This window comes from Phacochoerus africanus, chromosome 9 (assembly GCF_016906955.1).
Source record: "Phacochoerus africanus isolate WHEZ1 chromosome 9, ROS_Pafr_v1, whole genome shotgun sequence".
NCBI classification, from domain to species: domain Eukaryota; kingdom Metazoa; phylum Chordata; class Mammalia; order Artiodactyla; family Suidae; genus Phacochoerus; species Phacochoerus africanus.
In genome coordinates this window covers 39,491,519-39,510,575 of record NC_062552.1, presented here as the reverse complement: position 1 = coordinate 39,510,575, position 19,057 = coordinate 39,491,519, and the positions used below count along the sequence as shown (strand labels likewise).

General features: G+C 56.7%; 1 protein-coding gene across 1 annotated transcript in view; it reads right to left on the bottom strand.

The window, feature by feature from the left end:
* Nucleotides 1-1,165: 1,165 nt before the first annotated feature.
* The window catches only part of TTBK1 (tau tubulin kinase 1), a 37,230-nt gene continuing 19,338 nt past the window's right edge, over nt 1,166-19,057 (bottom strand). The window contains exons 13-14 of the mRNA XM_047796933.1: nt 2,229-3,769; nt 1,166-1,553 (exon numbers count right to left, since the gene is read on the bottom strand). Coding sequence (XP_047652889.1) covers nt 1,166-1,553; nt 2,229-3,769 — 1,929 coding nt within the window. The remainder of the gene's footprint in view (nt 1,554-2,228; nt 3,770-19,057) is intronic.

Genomic DNA, 19,057 nt, shown 5'->3' with positions numbered 1-19,057 from the left:
ATACAATCTGGAAGTTAGAAGGGCCTTTCTGCCTTGAGTCTAGGGGCCAGCTCTCTGTCTGTTTCTGCTCTCTCTGCCCACTGCGGGAGATGATGGCCTGATCCTGCCCATTCCCCACAGCCTGGAGGACACGGAAGGTGACCCCTCCAGAACTGAGTCCCTGAATCTCCAAAAGGCCAGCACAGAGATGATAACCAGCCATTCTCCACCTCCACTGAATTCAGGAGAGAGGGAAGTTGGCTGCGACTGCAGTAGGCAGGATTGAGGTTAGATGGCAAGAAGGAATTCCTGATGGTGAGGGATCCTGAGCACTAGATTAGGGGACCAAGGGAGGGTGTGAAACCTTTTTAAAAGCCCTCCTCCGACTTCCCACTGGGAAACACTTGCCTGGGAAGGCAGCCCACACACATTTGATGGTTCCCACTCAAACTCCGGGGGAGGGAGTGTTTGCACCCTGGAGGTGCAGGGGAGCACCCTCTCCCCATTACCTGCCCATTGCCTCCAACAGAGTGTCCAGGATGGTGCTGACTCTGGGGCAGCTCAGACCTGTCTCCTCACACTTGAGTAGACCAGTGGTTCCTAGGTCTCACCTCCCCAACCCTAGTCTGGCAGCTGAGAAGAGGCCTTTGGAACCACTACAGCTCCCAGGAGACTGGGATTAGCCCTCAGGGAGGCGGGAGCCTCCACTTCTGGAATTTGAGGCTCCCTTTTCTAAAAAGAGGGGCTTTGGGTGGAGGAGGGTCTGGAAGAGGGAAAGGCGCCACAGGATGTGTAAGCAGAGTTCCCTGGGGGAGCGTGGAGAGCAGCAGAGGCCTGGTGGGTGAGCGGGCGTCCCCCCCGGTTAGTGGAGTCCTTGGTGAAAAGTGGCTGAGCCTTCCCGGGGCGGAGGGTGTGCCCCACCCGAAGGGCAGCAGGGGGAGGGGCGGAGACGAGGGAGGATGGGGAGGCGGGCGCTCCCCCCCGTGGCGCGGCGCCCCCATCGGCAGGGCCCACGGGTGGGGCGCGGCGTGTGCTGGCGCGCGTCCTCGCGGGTGCAGGCGGGAAGTTGGGGCCGCGGGTGGCGCGCGTCAGGCGCGTAAGGCTGTGCTGGGAGCTGTTCCAGTGTGGCCGGCGGTGGGTGGGGGCCGGGGTGAGGGTGGGGGGCCATGGAGAGCCGCTTACGTCATTATCTGGCCCCGGCCCGGCCCTCCGCGACCCCCGCCCGGCCTTTGGTTGCTGAGCGCTGAGTCTGGAGTTTCCCTCTGGGTCCTTTCTTGGGGGCCCCCGTGGAGGGGGTGCCATCAGGCTGGGCCCGGGCCTGCGGGGCGCCCCGGGGTGGGGGCACCCCAGGCCGGGCTTGGTGCGAGGGGGAGGGGCTCTCCTTGCGGGACAGAGACCGGCTCCGGGGGGACGCGCTGGGATGGTGCACGGCAGAGGCGGGGAGGCCGGGACTGCGCGGGGCTGGGGGCCTTGCGCCGACTTGGGCTCGCCCTGGACCGGGGCCTCGGCCAGGGGGCTGTTTGGGCCGGAGATCAGCAGCGGTGGCCGTCCCCGGGGGCTTTTGCAGCTGGAGCCTTCCGGGGGCGCAGAGGGCAGAAGTCAGGAGACAAGAAGAGGGCAAAAAACAAAAGGAGAGACATTTTCAGAATCTCCCTGGGCAATGAGCCCCAGAGTCCTGCATCCTCAGAGCTGGTTAAGGCTTAAGAGACCATGGCACAGATGGATAAACTGAGGCCTGGTGCCCCATCCTCCAGGGCAGGACCTCTAAGTGCCACACACTCCCAGGTGGCTGCCAAAAGAGTTTGCTGCAGGCTTTCTTTGATGTCTCTATGTCATCTTCAAAGCTTGCATGGATTTTACATTCTACTCTACTATATACCCATGTTTATATCAATAGGAATAATGTTTTCTCCCAACTATCCTGGGCTTTATCCTTTGGCCTCAAATGCCCCGTGGCACACCAGAGGCTGTGTGTGGACCTCACTGGCCCCCACCAGCCTTTCCCAAGCCTGGCCTCCCTTGCACTCCTCCAGAGACCCTCACTGCTACAACTCCTTTGAGCCCAGTGACAGGGCTGGGACCTGAGTCAGAACAGAGACTTAGTTGAGGAGGTGGTGGACAGGAGTTGTGGCTGAGGGTCCTTCCTGAATTGTCAATAGCCCCTGACCTTGGCTCCAGGGAAGCCTCTGCTGGTAAAGGCCTTCTGTGGTTACCCTCTGCCCACCCTGGGACTGGCAGCGGTTCCTCACCTGCTGGTGATGGCTGTGTCAGATGCTGGGGTTGCTCCATGGAGTCTGTCAGGGGGCTGCTGGGCTGCGGCAGGTGTGGGCATGCGAATGCTGATGGGGCGAGGGATCCGGCTCCGAGTGGCAGCTGCCCGCCCAGCTTTCCTAGGCACCGCAGGCTCAGAGGCAGGCGTGTCCTCCTCAGAGCCTGTGCCAGAGAGCGTCTCAGAGGCGCGGCGCTGCTCCTCGCTAGAAGAGGACGAGGCCCCAGAGGCCAGCCGCAACAGCAGGCGGCCCTGCCTCTTCTCCATCACCAGCCGTGCCAGGTCCTGCTGGGGTCGGGCCCTCTTGCCCCACCGCTCTTTGGCCGACAGTGAGCCCGAGGGCTCCGAGCCCGTGTCCTCCTCAGACAGCAGGACAGGGATTCGGCTCCTGGGGCGAGGGCCTGGCATGGCATGGCGACTGGGGGAGATGGTGGCCAGTTTCTCAGGGCCCAGCTCAGGCAGGGATGCTGGAGCTGGCCCATCGGCAAGGGCTGGGCCATTGGGTAGTGAGTCCGTAGCCACCTCCAAGGGGCTGTCCCCCAGAGGGCCTGACAGGGCAATGCCATTCTCTAGAGGCACGGAGGCCCCCTCCTCCACAACCCTCCCATCAGAGGGCACCTCCAGGCCCAGCTCGCCCTCTGCGCTGAGCTCCTCGGACCGGGAGGCTTGTCCACCGGAAGACATGACATTGAGGTGGGTTTTTTCTGCAATGTGCACAAAGGTCCTCTCAACTTTGGTGAAGGGCGAGGAGGTGACTGCCACTCCCCCTGCCCCTGTAGTCACAGCCCCGGCCCCCGGCCCCATCCCGGACCCAGGGGGCTTGGGCTCAGACTTGAGGACCGAAGACAGGGTGCCTGGTTCAGACATGTCCAGCTGGCTGCCAGCAGGCTGGGGCCGCTCATGCTGGGGCGTGAGGGCAGCCAGAGTGCCCAGGTCAGGGTCGGGGGCCAGGTCTGCAGTGACGGGCGACTTCTTCATGTCGCCAGGGGAGACGAGCACCAGCGTTTTGGAGCCCTCCTCGGGCTCCAGGTCCCCGTCGGCCATCGAGGCCCGGCCCCTGGACTCCTTCTGATCGTCGGCCAGCAGTGTGGATGGGGCACCCTCCTGGCTCCGGTCCGTGCTCCTCTCGCTCCCCTCACTGCTGGATCCACTGTGTGGCCCCAGCACCTCCCCCAAGGCCACTACCTCTTCCTCCTCCTCGTCCTCCTCCTCCTCTTCCTCCTCCTCCTCTTCTTCCTCTTCTTCCTCCTCTTCCTCCTCTTCTTCTTCCTCCTCCTCCTCCTCTTCCTCTTCTTCCTCCTCCTCTTCCTCTTTCCCATTAGTTTGAGGCTGAACAGGAGCCAGTGGGACCTGGGGGGCGGTGAGTAGCATGTGCGAGAAGCCCACCCTCCGGACCCTGTTGAGCAGCCGAGCTCGTTCTCGGTAATCAGAGAGATCCTTCTTGAAGTCCTGGTAGGGCAGGCTCAGGGGCACAGCTCTTGGGAGACCGTTCACCTCAAACGGGGGTGCCACAGAGAACACCTGCAGGGGGTACACACAGGGACCCATTGTGGTCAGCCTCACTCCTGGGCCAGAGAAGGCCTGCCTGCACCCCCAGGATAGGAGGCCCACATGCACCCCCAGGCTAGGAGGCTCCACAAGGGCAGGTGCTGGGGCTGTTTTGTTTGCCACTCTGTCCCTAGGACCTCAGATGGTCTGTATTCCAGGTCCCCTGAGGTCCAGGCCTTGATCCTGGTGGCTTTTCTGTCTCTCAGTCTCCTCTTTCCCCCACCTCCTTTCCCATATCCCAAATGTATCCTGAAACCCCGAGGCAACTCTAGGTCAATCAACAGGAGAAAATGACAACTGCAAGCCATCATCGCTCCCAGAAGATCACCTCCCCCTTTTGCAGATGAGAAAACTAGGTCCAGAAAGGGGCAGCAAGTATCTGGGTCGTCAGCCTCACTGCCTCCTCACAGGGCACAACACCTCTGTGGCCAGGGAGCTGGCTGCCCAGTGCCACCAGAACCTGTGTCAGATGAGGGCAAATTTCGGGCTGTCCTCCACCCCCTAAAATGCAGGCTGGCCCCTGGAGCTCCAGCCCCCTTCCCACCTGCCAGTCAGCTAGGAATTTTCTAGTCCTCTGCAGGTGTGTTTTGAGTCTGCACTTCCTCCAGAAACTCAAGCCAGCCTAGGAAGAGTAGTTTCTGGGAGTTCCCGTCATGGCTCAGTAGTTAATGAATCAGACTAGGAACCATGAGGTTGCGGGTTTGATCCCTGCCCTTGCTCAGTGGGTTAAGGATCCGGTGTTGCCATGAGCTATGGTGTAGGTTGCAGACGCGGCTCAGATCCCGCATTGCTGTGGCTCCGGCCTAGGCCAGCAGCTACAGCACCAATTAGACCCCTAGCCTGGGAACCTCCATATGCCATGGGAGCGGCCCTAGAAATGGCAAAAAGACCAAAAAAAAAAAAAAAAAAAAGGCAGTTTCTTTTTTACTTGCTTAAGATTTTCCCTTTGAAGCTTTGTGCAGAGTCCTTGGCAATGTGACGGCCTGTCCTTGGTTTTCTAGACTCTTGCCACATCTCTCCTTAGCCTCCTTCCTTCCAAACTCAAAAGACCTGACTGAGTTCCCATTGTGGCTCAGCAGGTTAAGAATTGGGCTAGTATCCATGAGGATGCGGGTTCGATCCCTAGCTTTGCTCAGTGGATTGAGGATCTGGCATTGCCCAGAACTGCAGTATAAGTCGCAGACATGGCTCAGACATGGCGTTGCTGTGGACACAGTTCGATTTGACCCCTAGCCTGGGAACTTCCATGTACGACTAGTGTGGCCCTAAAAAGACCAAAAGAAAAAAGAAAAAAAGAAAAGACCTTGAGTATCTTACTGGGACCTCTGATGCTTTGTCTTCTCTAGCTCTGCCCTTGTCAATCACACACATCCCCAGGCACCCACAATGCACCAGGCTCCATCAGGGCTGACATGGCTTTGTTCTCAGTAGGATGGTACTGACGGTACCATCCAGCACTTTGTTAGCCTTTGGAACACACAGGGCCTCTGTTTTCCTAAACACGGCCCATGCAAACCAGAAGCCCTGGAGCTATCCTGACACCTCCAACACATTCAGGTGCCACCCAGACTCTCAGGGAGTCCTGCCAAGCATTCCTCTCAAACATGCGTCTGCTGTCCCAGCCCCAGGGGCATGGCCCTATCCTGCCTGGTGATTCTCCAGCCACTGGCCTATTTTTTCCAGGCTTTATTCCCCATCCATTTTTCCTACAGCTACCCGAGTGATTTTCCTGAAACTTAAATCTAATCCCATTTCTCTCTGCTTCAAACCTGCAGAAACCTGGAGTTCCCATTGTGGTGCATTGGAAATGAACCCGACTAGTATCTATGAGGATGCAGGTTTGATCCCTGGCCTCACTCAGTGGGTTGGGGATCTGGCATTGCCGTGAGCTGTGGTGTAGTTCAAAGATGCAGCTCGGATCCCACGTTGCTGTGGCTGTGGCATAGGTCGGCAGCTATCGCTCTGATTCAACCCCTCGCCTGGGAACTTCCGTATGCCACGGGTGTGGCCCTAAAAACCAAAAACCAAAACAAAGCAAACCTGCAGAAACCTATGGTGGTCCCTCCAGCCCTCAGGAGACAGTTCCAATCCTTGGCTTGGCACCAGAGCATCCCCACCCCCGTCTCCAACCTCACTTTGAACCGCACCCTCTGCCCGCACCCCCAACCCAGACCGCACCGCCGTACCTTCCAGCAATCTTTTTTTGTTGTTGTCTTTTTAGGGCCGCACCCACGGTATATGGAAGTTCCCAGCTATAGCTGCCAGCCTACACCACAGCCACAGCAATGCCAGATCCAAGCCATGCCTGTGACCTACACCAAAGCTCAGGGCAATGCCAGATCCTTGACTCAGAGTGAGGTCAGGGATCGAACCCGTGTTCTGGATACCAGTCAGGTTTGTTACTGCTGAGCCACGATGGGAACTCCTATTCCAGCAGTTCTAATGTATCGTGCAACTCACACTCCTGGCTCTTTCCCTGGGCAGTTTCCTCCACCCGCGGGTCCTTTTCTCTATTGATATGACCTATCCCTACTCTTCCTCTAGGACCTGGTTCAAACAGCTCATCTTCCCAAAAGCTTCTTGTCCACCCACCAAGCAGACTTCATCACTCTCTGCTTGTTTTCCTCACATCCTTCCATCACAGAACCTTTCACCCTCTATTTCACATGCATGTGTTTACATGACTCTCTCCTGATAAACACCGAGCCCCTTTAGGGTTATTCATTCATTCATTCATTCATTCATTCAGAAGTCCTTGAGTGTCTATTGTCCTGGCCACCATGTTAGAGGCTATGAATTTGTAGATCAAAAAGACAGATCTGGTCCTTGTTTTCATGGCATGGGCAGTCTCTAGATTAGGAGGTGAAAAGGGGATAATGCCTCCTCCACAAAGGCTGTGACCATAAATGAGGTCATATAAGCAATGGGTTCAGCATAGAACAGTTGACTGATAAATATCAGCTCCCCCACCCCTGCCTCCTATCCCCTGCTCTGCTCACTCTATGTTAGAGATCACTGCCTCCCTCCCCAAGCCCAGAAACTCCTGGATGCCACACCTACTAGGGGTGAGGTGGGAAAGGAAGGGCTCTCCCAGCTGAGGTCTCTGTGCAGTCCGCCCAAGTGCAGGTGGAAGAGAAGGCAGGAATTTCCAAGGCCAACATTTACCCAAGGCTGTGACTTCTCCTCTCCCTAACGGCAATCATCTTCCTCATAATCAGACCATCAGTGAGGACTTGATGGAGGGGGGAAGAGTAAAGCAAGATGAGAGCATCAGATCCCGCACTGGACCCTAGCACACTCTGGGGTGTGTTCTGGTCACGTTTCTCTCCTGTCTGGCTCAGAACTCACCTACCACCTCCAGACACATCCTACTCAGCAGGAATATGCTTCAACCCCACCACACCATTCTTCCTCGGAAGAACCTCTGCCTGTTTTCCCTATCCCATCTCTGACACTTTGGGCATCCCTGTTAGAACCACCTTTTCCCCTGCAGTCTGGCCAGTTCTTAGATCTCCCTGGAAAAGCTCCATCCATAGGCTGGACCTGCTGCTCACAGTGCCCACGTGGAACCCTCTCTCCTTCCATCTCAAAGCCCTCCCCTTCCATTACTTGAGAGGGAGGAGGGATGAGAATTAGAAAACAGGCATCACTGATAATGTCAGACTGGGAAACCAAGGCCTGGAGAGAGGCATCAACATGCCCAAGTCACAAAGCACATCAACCAGCGTAGCCCAGAACTCACTGGCCTCCCATGTAGGGTAAACCTGGGACCCTCTGCCCTTTAGCAGAGCTGTGAACCTCAGAGTAGGAGTAGCTTAGTCCTAAGGATCACTGCCAGCCCACCCCGGCTTGGGGATGCTGGGTTTTCTATTTCAAAGCCCCTCCCTATCCAGCTCCACACTGGGGAGGGCCAGGCCTGGCCTCCAGTTCAGCCCTCCTCAGAGAGTGAGAAGTCCTCCCTCACCCTCTCTGGCCTCTCCCAGATGCCTGAACCCAATGAAGATGCATCCATTCTTCCATGTGATCTCATGCTCATTCTGTCGGCCAGCAATCGCTGGACAGCCTCTGTGTGCCTGGCCCTAGAGGCCCGAGACACCATGGGAAGGAGACAGCAGTGACAGCCCTCATTCTATCTCAGAGGGAAGGAAAAGTGCCAGGTGTCAGTGAGGGGAAGTCAGGGTCTGGGGAAGCTCATGCCTTCCTGCTCCCTTCCCAGGGCAGTGACCCTTTATGATTCCAGTTTGCTTATTGTGGTTCTCCAGCCTGGCTTGGGATGGCCTTATTTGGGGGTGCTTTTTAAAAATCCTGAGCCCTACCCCCCCAGATTCTGTAGGTCAGAGATGAGGCCCAGAAATCTGCTTCAGAGCTCCCTGGCGATTCTGATGGAATTTACCCAAAGGCAGATGTGGTAAGGGTGAATCCCGGGAGGAGGGGAGGGAAGCCATTGGAGCTGAGACACTCAAATATGAAGCCTCATCCCTTCCCCTGCCTCCACTGAGCCCGGAGCGAGGCCTGTGGCCCCATCAGCTTCAGCCCTCAGCCCAAGTCTCTGTTTACTCCAGTCAGCAGGAAAAGTGATAGGAGATAGATGGACCTGACTGTGATCTGCCCCTGCCACCAGCAAAACTGGGCTCTCCTCAGCCTTGACTTCTCTGTTATTGACACAGGAGAGTGTTAGTCCACACAGCCCCAACCCCACACAGGGTGCATTGAGCAACTTTCCTACCTGAACCCTGGCCAAGCCCAGACGCTGTGCACTGCATATCAGCCCATAGTCCCAAGGTCAAAGAAGGCTGGCTGCCAAGTGACAAAAAGAGCCTGAGCCCTGACACCCCACCCCTCCCTCTTTGGAGGGGGTGCTTTGTGCCTCTCACACCAGTGCCCCTCCCTCCTCCCTCAGCTGCTTCCCAGTGCCAACAGCCCATCTCCCCTCCTCCCAAAGGAACACAGCCTCCCTCCATGGCTATCATCGCCCATACTGAGAAATGGAGATAAGAAGTCAACAGGGTAGCCTCCTCCGCCCACCTCCGCCTTTCCCAGATTCTTCCCTGGGTGCATCTGGGTCTCCACTCTCAAACACATCTGCCAAGCCAAGAGCCCTCCCTCTGCTCCTCGCCCCACACCCAGGTGTGCCACCCCCACAACCCTACCCGCCTGGCACACAGGTCTGTGGCAGTCAACTGGTGGAAGGAGTCAGAGGACCTAGGAAGGCAGCTGCCTACCCTAGGTCCTCACAGATCCTCATATACTTGACCCCAGATCTTAGTGTCCCCAACATCCCCTGGCATATCCCAGAGCAAGGTACTGACAGCAAGGGGGCATTCTAAATCTCTCAGGGTCAAGAAGTACACCTGTGGCTTGCCCTTCTTCTGTCCCCACCCTGGTTTTAGGCCCCAAGGAGAAGAGTGTCTTCCTCTTTTGGCCCTGTGGCTGGAGGGCTGCAGGGGTAGAGTAGGGGACAGAAAGAAGGCAAGCACCCCCCCCTTCACCTTCTCTCTCTGCAGTCTCCAGAGTCTCTGCCATCCTTTCCTCCTTCGTGCGCTACCCCTCTCCTTGACCTAGATCTGCCTCAACCCACATTCTATCCCTGTAGCCCTCAGGCTCTGCACAATCACTGATCCCCCTCAACAGACTATTCTCCCCAAGGCAGGGGGAAGACTGCAGTGCTCCCCTGCCAACAGGGCTCTCTGGCATTCTGGCTTCCCATCCCCACCACACACTTGGCCTTAATTGTCGGATCCCTAGAGAACTGACTAGTTCACCCACCCACCCCCACTCCCCACCTCCCCCCTCCAGAAAGTTGGCGATTTGGAGTTGGCTCCAGAGACCAGAGTCCACCCCTAAGGCCTTCCTCCGGATGAAAGGAGACACACAGCCAGCCGGATCTACCCTGTCCTAGTTGCTGGGTAAGGTAGGAGTGGGGTTGGATCCATTGATCTGGAATTTGCCCCCGCCACCCCCAACCAGTCTCTGAGTCAGCAAAAGACTAGCCCTTGCCCTCTGCCCAGCCAGACGACCCCAGAATTGGGGCTGCATAGAGTGGTGGGTTAAGAAGAAGGGTGAATGAAAGAAAGCAGGCGAAGCGAGGCGCAGGTTCCTGGAAGGCGTCTTTAATCAGGATTTGGTAGTACACAAGCTCTCCGGATTGTCTGCATTAACATACAGGGACTTAAAAAGGCACAAGATCCCTCGCACAGCGACGCGTGAGGGCGGGGCGCCCCCCCATCCCTGCCCGTGCGCGGCCGTGTGCGCGGGGGTGCGTGTCTGTGTCCCACCCCCCCCATGGCGGCGCCGCGCGTGTGTGTGTCAGTTTCAAGTGTTGGATTTGTACAGTACTCGCAGTCTGGGGGCGGGGGCTCAGTGCATGCTCTTCTGTCTGGGCCCGGGGCCCCCCTGGACGCCGCTCTTTACACTGAGGACGCACCCCGGAGAGAGAGAGAAAGAAAAAAAAAGCGTCCCATCTTTGTGTGCGTGTGTGAGTGTGTGTGTATGTGGTTTTGAGTTTTTCGTGCATGCTTATGCTGGCCGGGGTCAGGAAATAGTGCAAGCTTATAATACAGTATTATTGCAGTACAAAAGGGGGGAGGAATTATGATGGGATGGGGAGGAATAAACTGGCTGGGATTCGGGACTTCCGGGAGGGTCCTCTGGCCAACCCCCTTCCCGTCTCGCTCCCCTCCCCACCACGATTAGGAAGTGTCTCCCAGCGGTGGGAGGGGGCTCCTTGGGTCCCTGGAGGGAAGGTGCTCAGCTGGGCCCCACGGCTGAACTTCCCCATCCCACCAGTCCCACCTCTCAGGGGGGCAGGATCCAGCCCTCTTCTCCCTCAATACTGTCAGCCTCAAGGGCCCCGAACCCGGCCTCCTCCCCCACGGAGGCCCATCCAAGTGGGAGGGGGGGAGGGGGTCGACGGAGCAAGTGCAAAGGAAGCAGATGTTGGTCCCTGAGTTTTATTTTCGGGGATGGGAAGGGAGAAGAGCTGGAAGTGGGGGCATGTTTGGGGACCCCCAGGGCCCTCAGTGGTGGAAGTGGGGTGGGGCAGGAGACACGGACGGACGCTGGGGCTTGGGCCAAAAAGGGGCATGGGGTGGCTCTGTGAGACCTAGGCTCAAAGCTTGGCTCCCCCTCCATTCTGGGCTCTTTGGCATCCAATCACAAGGCCAATTATTTGGGGCGGGGGCGGAGGGGAGCGCAGCCCTGTGGGCTGTGAGGTAACAGGAATCAGGGGTGGGCGACAAGGGCTCTCCGAGCGCGGAGAACTGACCAGCTCCCCCTCCCAGCCCTCGTCTGCATCCTGCCCTGGAGCAGAGAGGGGCGAGCCCACAATCCAGTCCGGTTCCCCCCACCCCCAGACCGCCTGGGGCCAGGTACCCAGAGGCCACGAGCCCGCGGAGGGAAAGCAAACACAACGTTAGCGAAGGGCGGGAGGCGGCAGGGGGCGCTGACCCGGGGGAGGACTTTAGCAGCAGGCAGCTCGGCGGCGGGGGCAGGGCGCAGGGGCTGACGCCCCCTCGGGTCGCGCACGTCGGGGTGTCCCGGAGGGCAGCTCGGGCGACGTGAGGGTCGGGGCTCGGAGGCCGGGCGGTACCCTAGTCACGCCGCGTAGCAACTAGTTAAAAACACGGAACATACATTCGTGGTGCGACGGCCGCGGGGGCGGGGACAGAGGGAAATTAGGTGGTTTGGGGGGGTCCGGATACAGGGAAAAACCTGCAAGAGGGGCCTGGAAACACGATGCTCATGCTCTCCTAGGCCAGGTCTCTTAGTTTGCTGTTCAGAGAGTGGATGAAGAGTCGCGCAGCGAGAGAGACGCTGGGGGGTGGGGGGCGGTGTGTAGGGGGGCGGTTGGTCGTGATAAGGTGAACCCCAATCTGTGCGGGTAGAGGGGTGGGTACGAGGAGGGACGCACGGCGAAACCTAGTGGATGGAAGCGGAGGTCCAGGAAGATTCCCATAGTCCTTTGGGCTTCATTGCCCCTTCTCCCCCCACCGCTTCTCAACTCTTCACTTGGAGAGCTGGGGCCATTCAAGCCCAGGGGCTCCCTGCGCTAGGAAGCCCACTGGGTGTTGTAGGGGCCATTTGGGATACTTGAGGGATGTGGTTCTCAGGCTGGGAGCCTCTCCCTTAGGGAGAAGGATGCTTTGAAAATTTCAGAGGCTGACCCCCACCAGTCCCAGGGGCACCTCTGTCCCTAATGAGAATAATGCAAACTTGCCACATGCCCCCCAACTTAAGGAGACGGATTTGCCATGCTCCTTGTTACCAAGGACTGCCCATGGGGGTGGGGTGATTCCTGCCCTATGGGTTGAAATCTCAGTGGGGTTTGGGGTGAGGTGGTATTCGGGCCCTCCATAGGGGCCTATGCGTCCATCCTCAGGTACCAAATCAACCCAAGGACAGCAGGGGATAACTGCATTCTCCATGCTCCTACAGCCAGGGGGCCCCACACCCTCCCAAAGCATGGTCTCCTCCCCCAGCCACCCTATATATACACATTGCCACAGCTCCTTCTCCCCACCCCAGTGGCCCAGGAACCCCAACAACTGCCTGGAGAGACAGCACCACCCCTCCCCAGAAAAGGGACCTATGCAGGGCAAAGGAGAGAAATAGCAAAGGAGGATCCTGGGACCCTCCACAGAGAGGAACCCTGGCTTTTCCTGGGATTGGAGGGGCCTGCCCCCCTTGTCTGGGGAAGCAAGGGTTAATGTGCCAGCATGGCTCAGAGGTTCCACCATTCTGCCCAAGTGCTGGGCAGGGCTAGTCCCTTTTTCCCACAGCTGAAAATGAAAAGGAGATTGCTGGGTTCAGGATGCTCATGGTTGGGGTGAGTGTTGAGTGGTTATTGCTGTGACCCAAGCTGCCTTAAGTGGGTGGGGGTGTCTATTCATTACTGAGAATGAACTAGAGCATTTTTCACTGACCCAGGGTCCTGTCCCTCGAGAAAATACTGGTCCTACAAGGAAGATCCCACTTGCCACGAACAAATCCACTGGCACGCGCACACACACACACACACACGAGCGCACACACACACACACACTTAGGCACACATACCATGAGCTCACAGACATGTACACACACGTCCCCACTGGCCATGAGCTGTCTCCTCTTAAGAAGCCCACTCAGTTTGAGTTCCTGGGGAAAAACACTTTCCCACTTTGAGTGCTGCAGCTTTGGACAGATAGAGGGGGTTCCTCAGGGCCAAAAGAATTTCCAAACTGAGTTCAGGATCTCCGCCTGTAAACCAGTTTGGTTTAGCTCACACAGTGATTTTTCTTTAAAAAGTTGTTGCTTTTAAACAATGAGATGCCAATAATTAAAAACTGGAAGATACTGGCAACAATTGGCTGAGCTAGGGATAGCATGGTTCCCCCAGTTTACCACACTTCCCACAAGTGCCTTCTCCCTGACACTGCTTGGCTCCTGTTGACGTGTAAGTTGGTGACACTCATCTCAAATCTCCATGGCCAGTGGTCACCAATGCCAGTTCCTGCCCTGCCTGTGAGCCAAACCCCAAGGATCCCATCAACACCACAGAGGACAGGGTTCTGAATACCTGCTTTCTCACTGGAACTGGTACTCTGCCCACCTAATCCCCAGAGCTGCTATGGGATGCTTGGGGCCATGTGGGTTGAGAGGTTGGGGTCTCTGGAGAGATGGGGTCCAGCCATTTCAACCAACCCCAGTACTCTGGAGTGACCCCCTGCCTGGACTCCATCTCATGCTGAGGTGCGATGGAGGAGGAAGGAGGGTCTGGCCTGTGGACAACTCCCTTTTTCCTGGATAGAGTGAAGAGGGGCCACCAGACAGGACAGTAAATAGACCAAGACACAGACTAAAATGCTTTAAAGCTCCTATCAAACAAGACCTCAGTTATTCGGCATTGGCAGGGGTTTTTCAGACCTTTTGTAAATTAGTAATTCTGGTTAATCCATTTAATGCAGCTAATACCGGGATCTACTTCCTAGGCTATTATGAAGATTAAATGAGTTATTTTTGTAAAGTGCTTAGATCACTGCCTGGCACATAATAAGTGCCATGTGCCAGTGACTTAAATAAAATACATGAATTAATAATTGGAAGCCACCACTTTAAGCAGAGGGTGACTTTAAAGTATGAAAATACCATTTCCCAAGACAAAAAAGAGTGCTGCCTCTTTTCAAAGCTGAACTTGGGGAGGCTAAGTGCTTTCCCCAAGAAGGATATCATTTCTTAAAACCCTCTGGCCTCTTCTTTGGGAAACTCTTTAGAAAAAGGAGCTTGACAACACTGCAGGCTCACAAATTCCCTACCCAGGTGGGATTTACAGTCAGGCACCTGGACTCCAAAACATGCAGGGCTCTGCTGAGCTTCCCATGAACTTGATTCCCACACATGTGGGTTCAAATTGCCATAGATGTTTCCAAAAGTCAAAGCCACCCTCAAAGGATGAAAATATTATCAAGATCACTTCCTGTTAGCTTGAAGCTTTATGGCTTATAAGACCCTCTCTCCTCCACTACCGAGGACACATAAAAGGATGTCCTCCAAAGGACAAAATGTTTTAAATCATGATCTTACTTTAAAGGACATACCCTCTCCCACAGTTATCAGTTCTGATGCGTGTGCGTGTGCATGTGCGTGTGTGTGTGTTTGAAAATTCAGCCACTCTTGGGATGCTGTTAAGAAATATGTATTTAATGCTTAAACAAGGCTGCAGCTAGTGCCATCATCTTTGCTATGTCACAAGGCACTTTGGGATCTTAGAGTACCTCAGGGTTCTGGTCACTGAGTGGGAGCTGTGCCAGGGTCGGGTGGTTGAACCCTCTGGAAGGAAATGCCGGATAACAGAGTTCCTGGTTTCATCTAATCCCAGATAGCAGGGACCCTACCCCACTGCTGCTGACTTTTGGAGTGGCTGGTGGACAGACTCTCCTACACTTCACCCCCTGCCACTAGCTGGGGAGGCTGGAAAGAGGGCCAGAGAGTAGTGGAGAGAGTGGGGTGGGGGGCAGTGCCAGAAGGTAGGGAGTAGGGCTACAGTTCACCCCACCTCCTTACCTTTGTGCTTTATGTTTTCTCTCTTTTCTTGAAGGGTATCCCAACCCCTCCTCTACTTTCAGTCACGGCAGAGTGGAAAGCCACCCAAAACAGCCCAGAGGGCAACAGAGATTTGGATATGGGAGGTTCAAAAGAAAGCAGCCAGGATGGGGGTGGGGGTGGGGCATGTGTACAAGGACCCAAGTCTGGCTTTCATTTCTAAATGGGGAAGGTGCTCTTAGCGAGATATCCTCAAAAAGAAACACTTTTTAGAGAAAGGAGAAATGAACGATCTATGAGAATAGTTTGGCTCAGGGCATTGCCCACCCACTATGGCACCTCTAGGCAGGGGCAGGGGCCCTGAGGCTTCTATCCTAACCAGAGACAGGAGTTGAAAGGAGATGCTTTGGGAGGGAAGCAGAAGTCTAGGGGAGAAAAGGAGAGAGAGGAGCCAGAATGATACATGTCTACGTAGGAAACTACCAAGGACTGCACAAACATCTTTCAGACTTCCTACTACACACACACACACACACACACACACACACACACACCAGGACTGCAGCACTGTGCAGCTTCAGTGGGTACCATTCACATTAGGGTCTATGTAAATGGCACTCCCTGGAATTGCGCAGTACACAATCTGAGCATCCAGCCATGGCGGCCCTGCCACATGCACAAATGCTCATACATAAGCACATTCATAAGTGTACCTGCATGCACACAAGCACGCACACAAATGCAACCTTCTGCATTAAACATTTTGCAAACCTTCAGGCCTCCTCCCCTCCTCTCCTCCCTATAGAGGTACTGCCTTTCCTGGAGCCTTCTTCACCACTGCCCCACTCCCCAGGGGAACAGAGGTGCCTGCTGACAAGGGCAGGAATGAAGAAAACCTTGGGGTCCCTGCAATGACAGGCTACATGCTGAGAAATAGGCAGAAAGAGCACAGGCAGTCTGGTATCCTGATCCCCACCCATCTCCAGATCCCAATCTGATCAGCCTACCAGGTGCTCTGTCTTCACCACTGCCCCTGGGGGCCAACATGCTTGGCTGAGCACCTATAGGAAGGACTCACCTTCTCCTGAGAGGGGTAGTGGTGGGGCTGCTGCTTTCTGGAATTTGTCCTGATCTCATCCATCTCACGTCATCCTTAACAACCACCCTCTCTGCCACTGCTGCTAGACTGGATCCCCTCACCCCCAGGCTTCAGCTCACTTTGAGGGGCAGATCCCAGGTCACTGTTCATCCACCCTCAGCTCCAAAGGAGCTGGGCCAGGCAACCAGTCCTACCGGTGGGTGATGGTACACATGCCTCGGAGGAGGGGAAGCCTACAGTGGACTGAGCTCTAGGCCTCCTGGGTCAAGATGCGGGAGGGCAAGGACTCTGTCCTCTGTGACAATGGCATAGGAAAGGCTCACGGGGTCACAGGGCCTCTTTCTCCCATATCACTGAGTACAGAGGCACTTTCTCACCCTACCCCAAAGCTGGCCGGCCAGGCCCCCATCTCACACACAGGGCCACACATCTTGCCCCACACAGAAAGACAGACACACAGCACACCAACAGGGTCCCAGTCTCCTGGCAGCCTCCTCAAGGGTGGACCAAGCCCAGCCATGCCAAGAGATCACAGATTAAACAGAATAAGCCCGGTGCCAGAATGACTCTAACCCAGCATCTGCCTCTCCCTGACACCTTGTTTTCCCCTGGACTCTGGACCCACTGGTGGCTCAATCCCAGGGCCCCTGTCCTGTCCCAGAAACTGCACCAACGGCCCCACCCCTCCCTGCACCATTTGGCTGGCACCAAGCAGAGGGAGACGATGGGGGGTGAGGGGTGGGGGGTTACAGTACCTTGGGCCGACGTTCTAGGGGCTGTATTGCATGATGGGGAGGGATGGGGTGTGTGAGTGTGTGATTATTGCGTCCTGGGAAGGAACCATGGTCTCTGCCTGCTCCCCACCCCCCCCACCTGCCCCCTCCAGGAGGGGGGGGAGCCCAGCCTAGGTCTTGTGGGTGAAGCGGGCCCACACCTGCTGCAGCTGTGACCGCGAGATGCGGAGCACCGAGGGCACGAGTCTGTGGTTGCCGGCGGCCAGGGGCGCGTGGCGCCGGTGGGGCGCCCGCACGGGGCTGCTCTCCGCCGAGCGGCTGCGCTGAATGAGGGAACCGGAGGAGCCGCCGCCGCCAGGGTGAGGGTAATGCTCGGTCTCCAGCGTGGAGGAGGAGAACACGGAGGACGCCAGTCGTCGCAGGGGGCTGTACCGCGGGAGGGAGTGCCCCGAGAGTCTGTCCTCCTCCAACTGAAAGAGACCAAGAGAGTGGAGGGAAAAGAGGCGTCAGGCACAGACTCGACAGCTCCGTCTCGGGGGCCACCCACCGCTGACAGCCCCTGCGGCGGCCGGCGTCCCGCGCAGGTGGGCAGGGTCGGGCAGGGGGCAGGGGGGTGCAGACCGCCCCATCCTGCCTCACAGCCTAGCCTCCCGCCTCCAACGCCCTTCCCCCGCCTTCTCCTCCTCCTCCTCCTCCTCACACCGAGGTCTCCCTGCAGAGACCTTGGTCACTCACCTCCTCCGGGAAGCCTTCCTGGCTTAGCCCCACATAGCTCAGGGTTCCCTCTGGGCTGGGGAAATCCTACCCCTCAGGGAGGCCACTCTAAAATGTAGTAAGCAACTGTGTGACATCTGTCTCCCCAGCTGGACTCCATGTCCTTCTTGAGGTCTGGAGAACACCTCCTACGCGCACTCCTCTGCAGTGGCACCCCTGCCCTCATGACAGGGGCCATCAAGGTCTCAGTGACAATGAAGCAGCTTCTGGAGTCTGACTACCCATGTTTGTTTGTTTGTTTTTGTCTTTTTGTCTTTCTGCCATTTCTTGGGCCGCTCCTGCGGCATATGGAGGTTCCCAGGCTAGGGGTCTAATCGGAGCTGTAGCTGCCGGCCTACGCCAGAGCCACAGCAACATGGGATCCAAGCTGTGTCTGCAACCTACACCACAGCCCACGGCAATGCCGGATCCTTAACCCACTGAGCAAGGGCAGGGATCGAACCCGCAACCTCATGGTTCCTAGTCGGATTTGTTAACCACTGAGCCACGATGGGAACTCCTGACTACCCATGTTTGAATCCCAACTCCACCACTTACTACCTGGGTCGTGGCCTCAAGCAAGTTACTTCTTCATGCCTCAGCTTCCTCGTCTGTAAAATGGGGGTGACTATAGTCTCCACCTTACAGGACACTTAGGAGGATTCGACATTGCACTATGCAAAGCCCTGAAAACAGTGCCAGCCTGGCGTAAATGCTGTGTCATGGGAGTGATTTTATTATCCTTTAAATCACTCTTGAGAACGAAACAGAGGACTAGGGGGAGGAGGGGCCACTTGAAATCATTTCTCCAGAGTGGGTTTTTCCCTGTCCTCTCCAGGGTTGAGCAACACCAGGGGCTTGGCCACCTCGCTTGGCCACCACCAGGAAGAATCCCGCCTGTGCCCTGCTGCCCTCATGCCCTCAAAGGGAAAAGAGAAAGTGGGCCTGGGTGTCCCAGACCTGTGGGGATGATAATGGTGACTAGGCTGTTAGCAGACCTTGTCCATCCTGACCCCTCGCTCTTCCTGGGACTGAGGCCAGTTTCCAGAGCTTTAACTGGGGCGGTGAGGACTGGCTGAGCCAGCTGCTAGAGGGCTGAGGAGGAGGGGGCCCCTGAGGATGTCGAATGGGGGCACAGGACCTGGCATGGAACCTCCAGCAGAAAGGAGACAAGAATATTCTGTAGGATCGTCTTTGCCCTCACCCTGCCTTTTGGCCAAGTCTAGGGTCCTTCTGACCTGGCCCTGTCTGCACTGAGGGGTAGGGGTCTAGGCCCCACCCAGGGGTACCAAGGGACAGAGGTACCCATGGTTGCCCACAGCCCCTCTCACAGCACATGTGGGTGGCTCGAGTTTAACCTCTCAGGCAGAGTTTGGTCAGCTGCCAGAGGGATTTAATCCCAGCATGCTCCCGCCCTTTCAGGTCAGGCAACATTTGTGGCCACCTCCTTGTTCTCAATACCCAGCCAGAGTGTCCCCTCCATGAGGCTGGCTTCCCAGGCAGGCTGGCTCCCTGTTCCTAGCAGAGAAGGGTCGGTCCTCTGTTATCTCCCTGTGGCCCTTGACAGCTCCACCTGCGCATCCCCACCCCACCCCCTTGACTGTGAGCTCCGCAAGAGCAGGACCAGGAAGCCTGATTCATCTTTGTCCCCCAGCC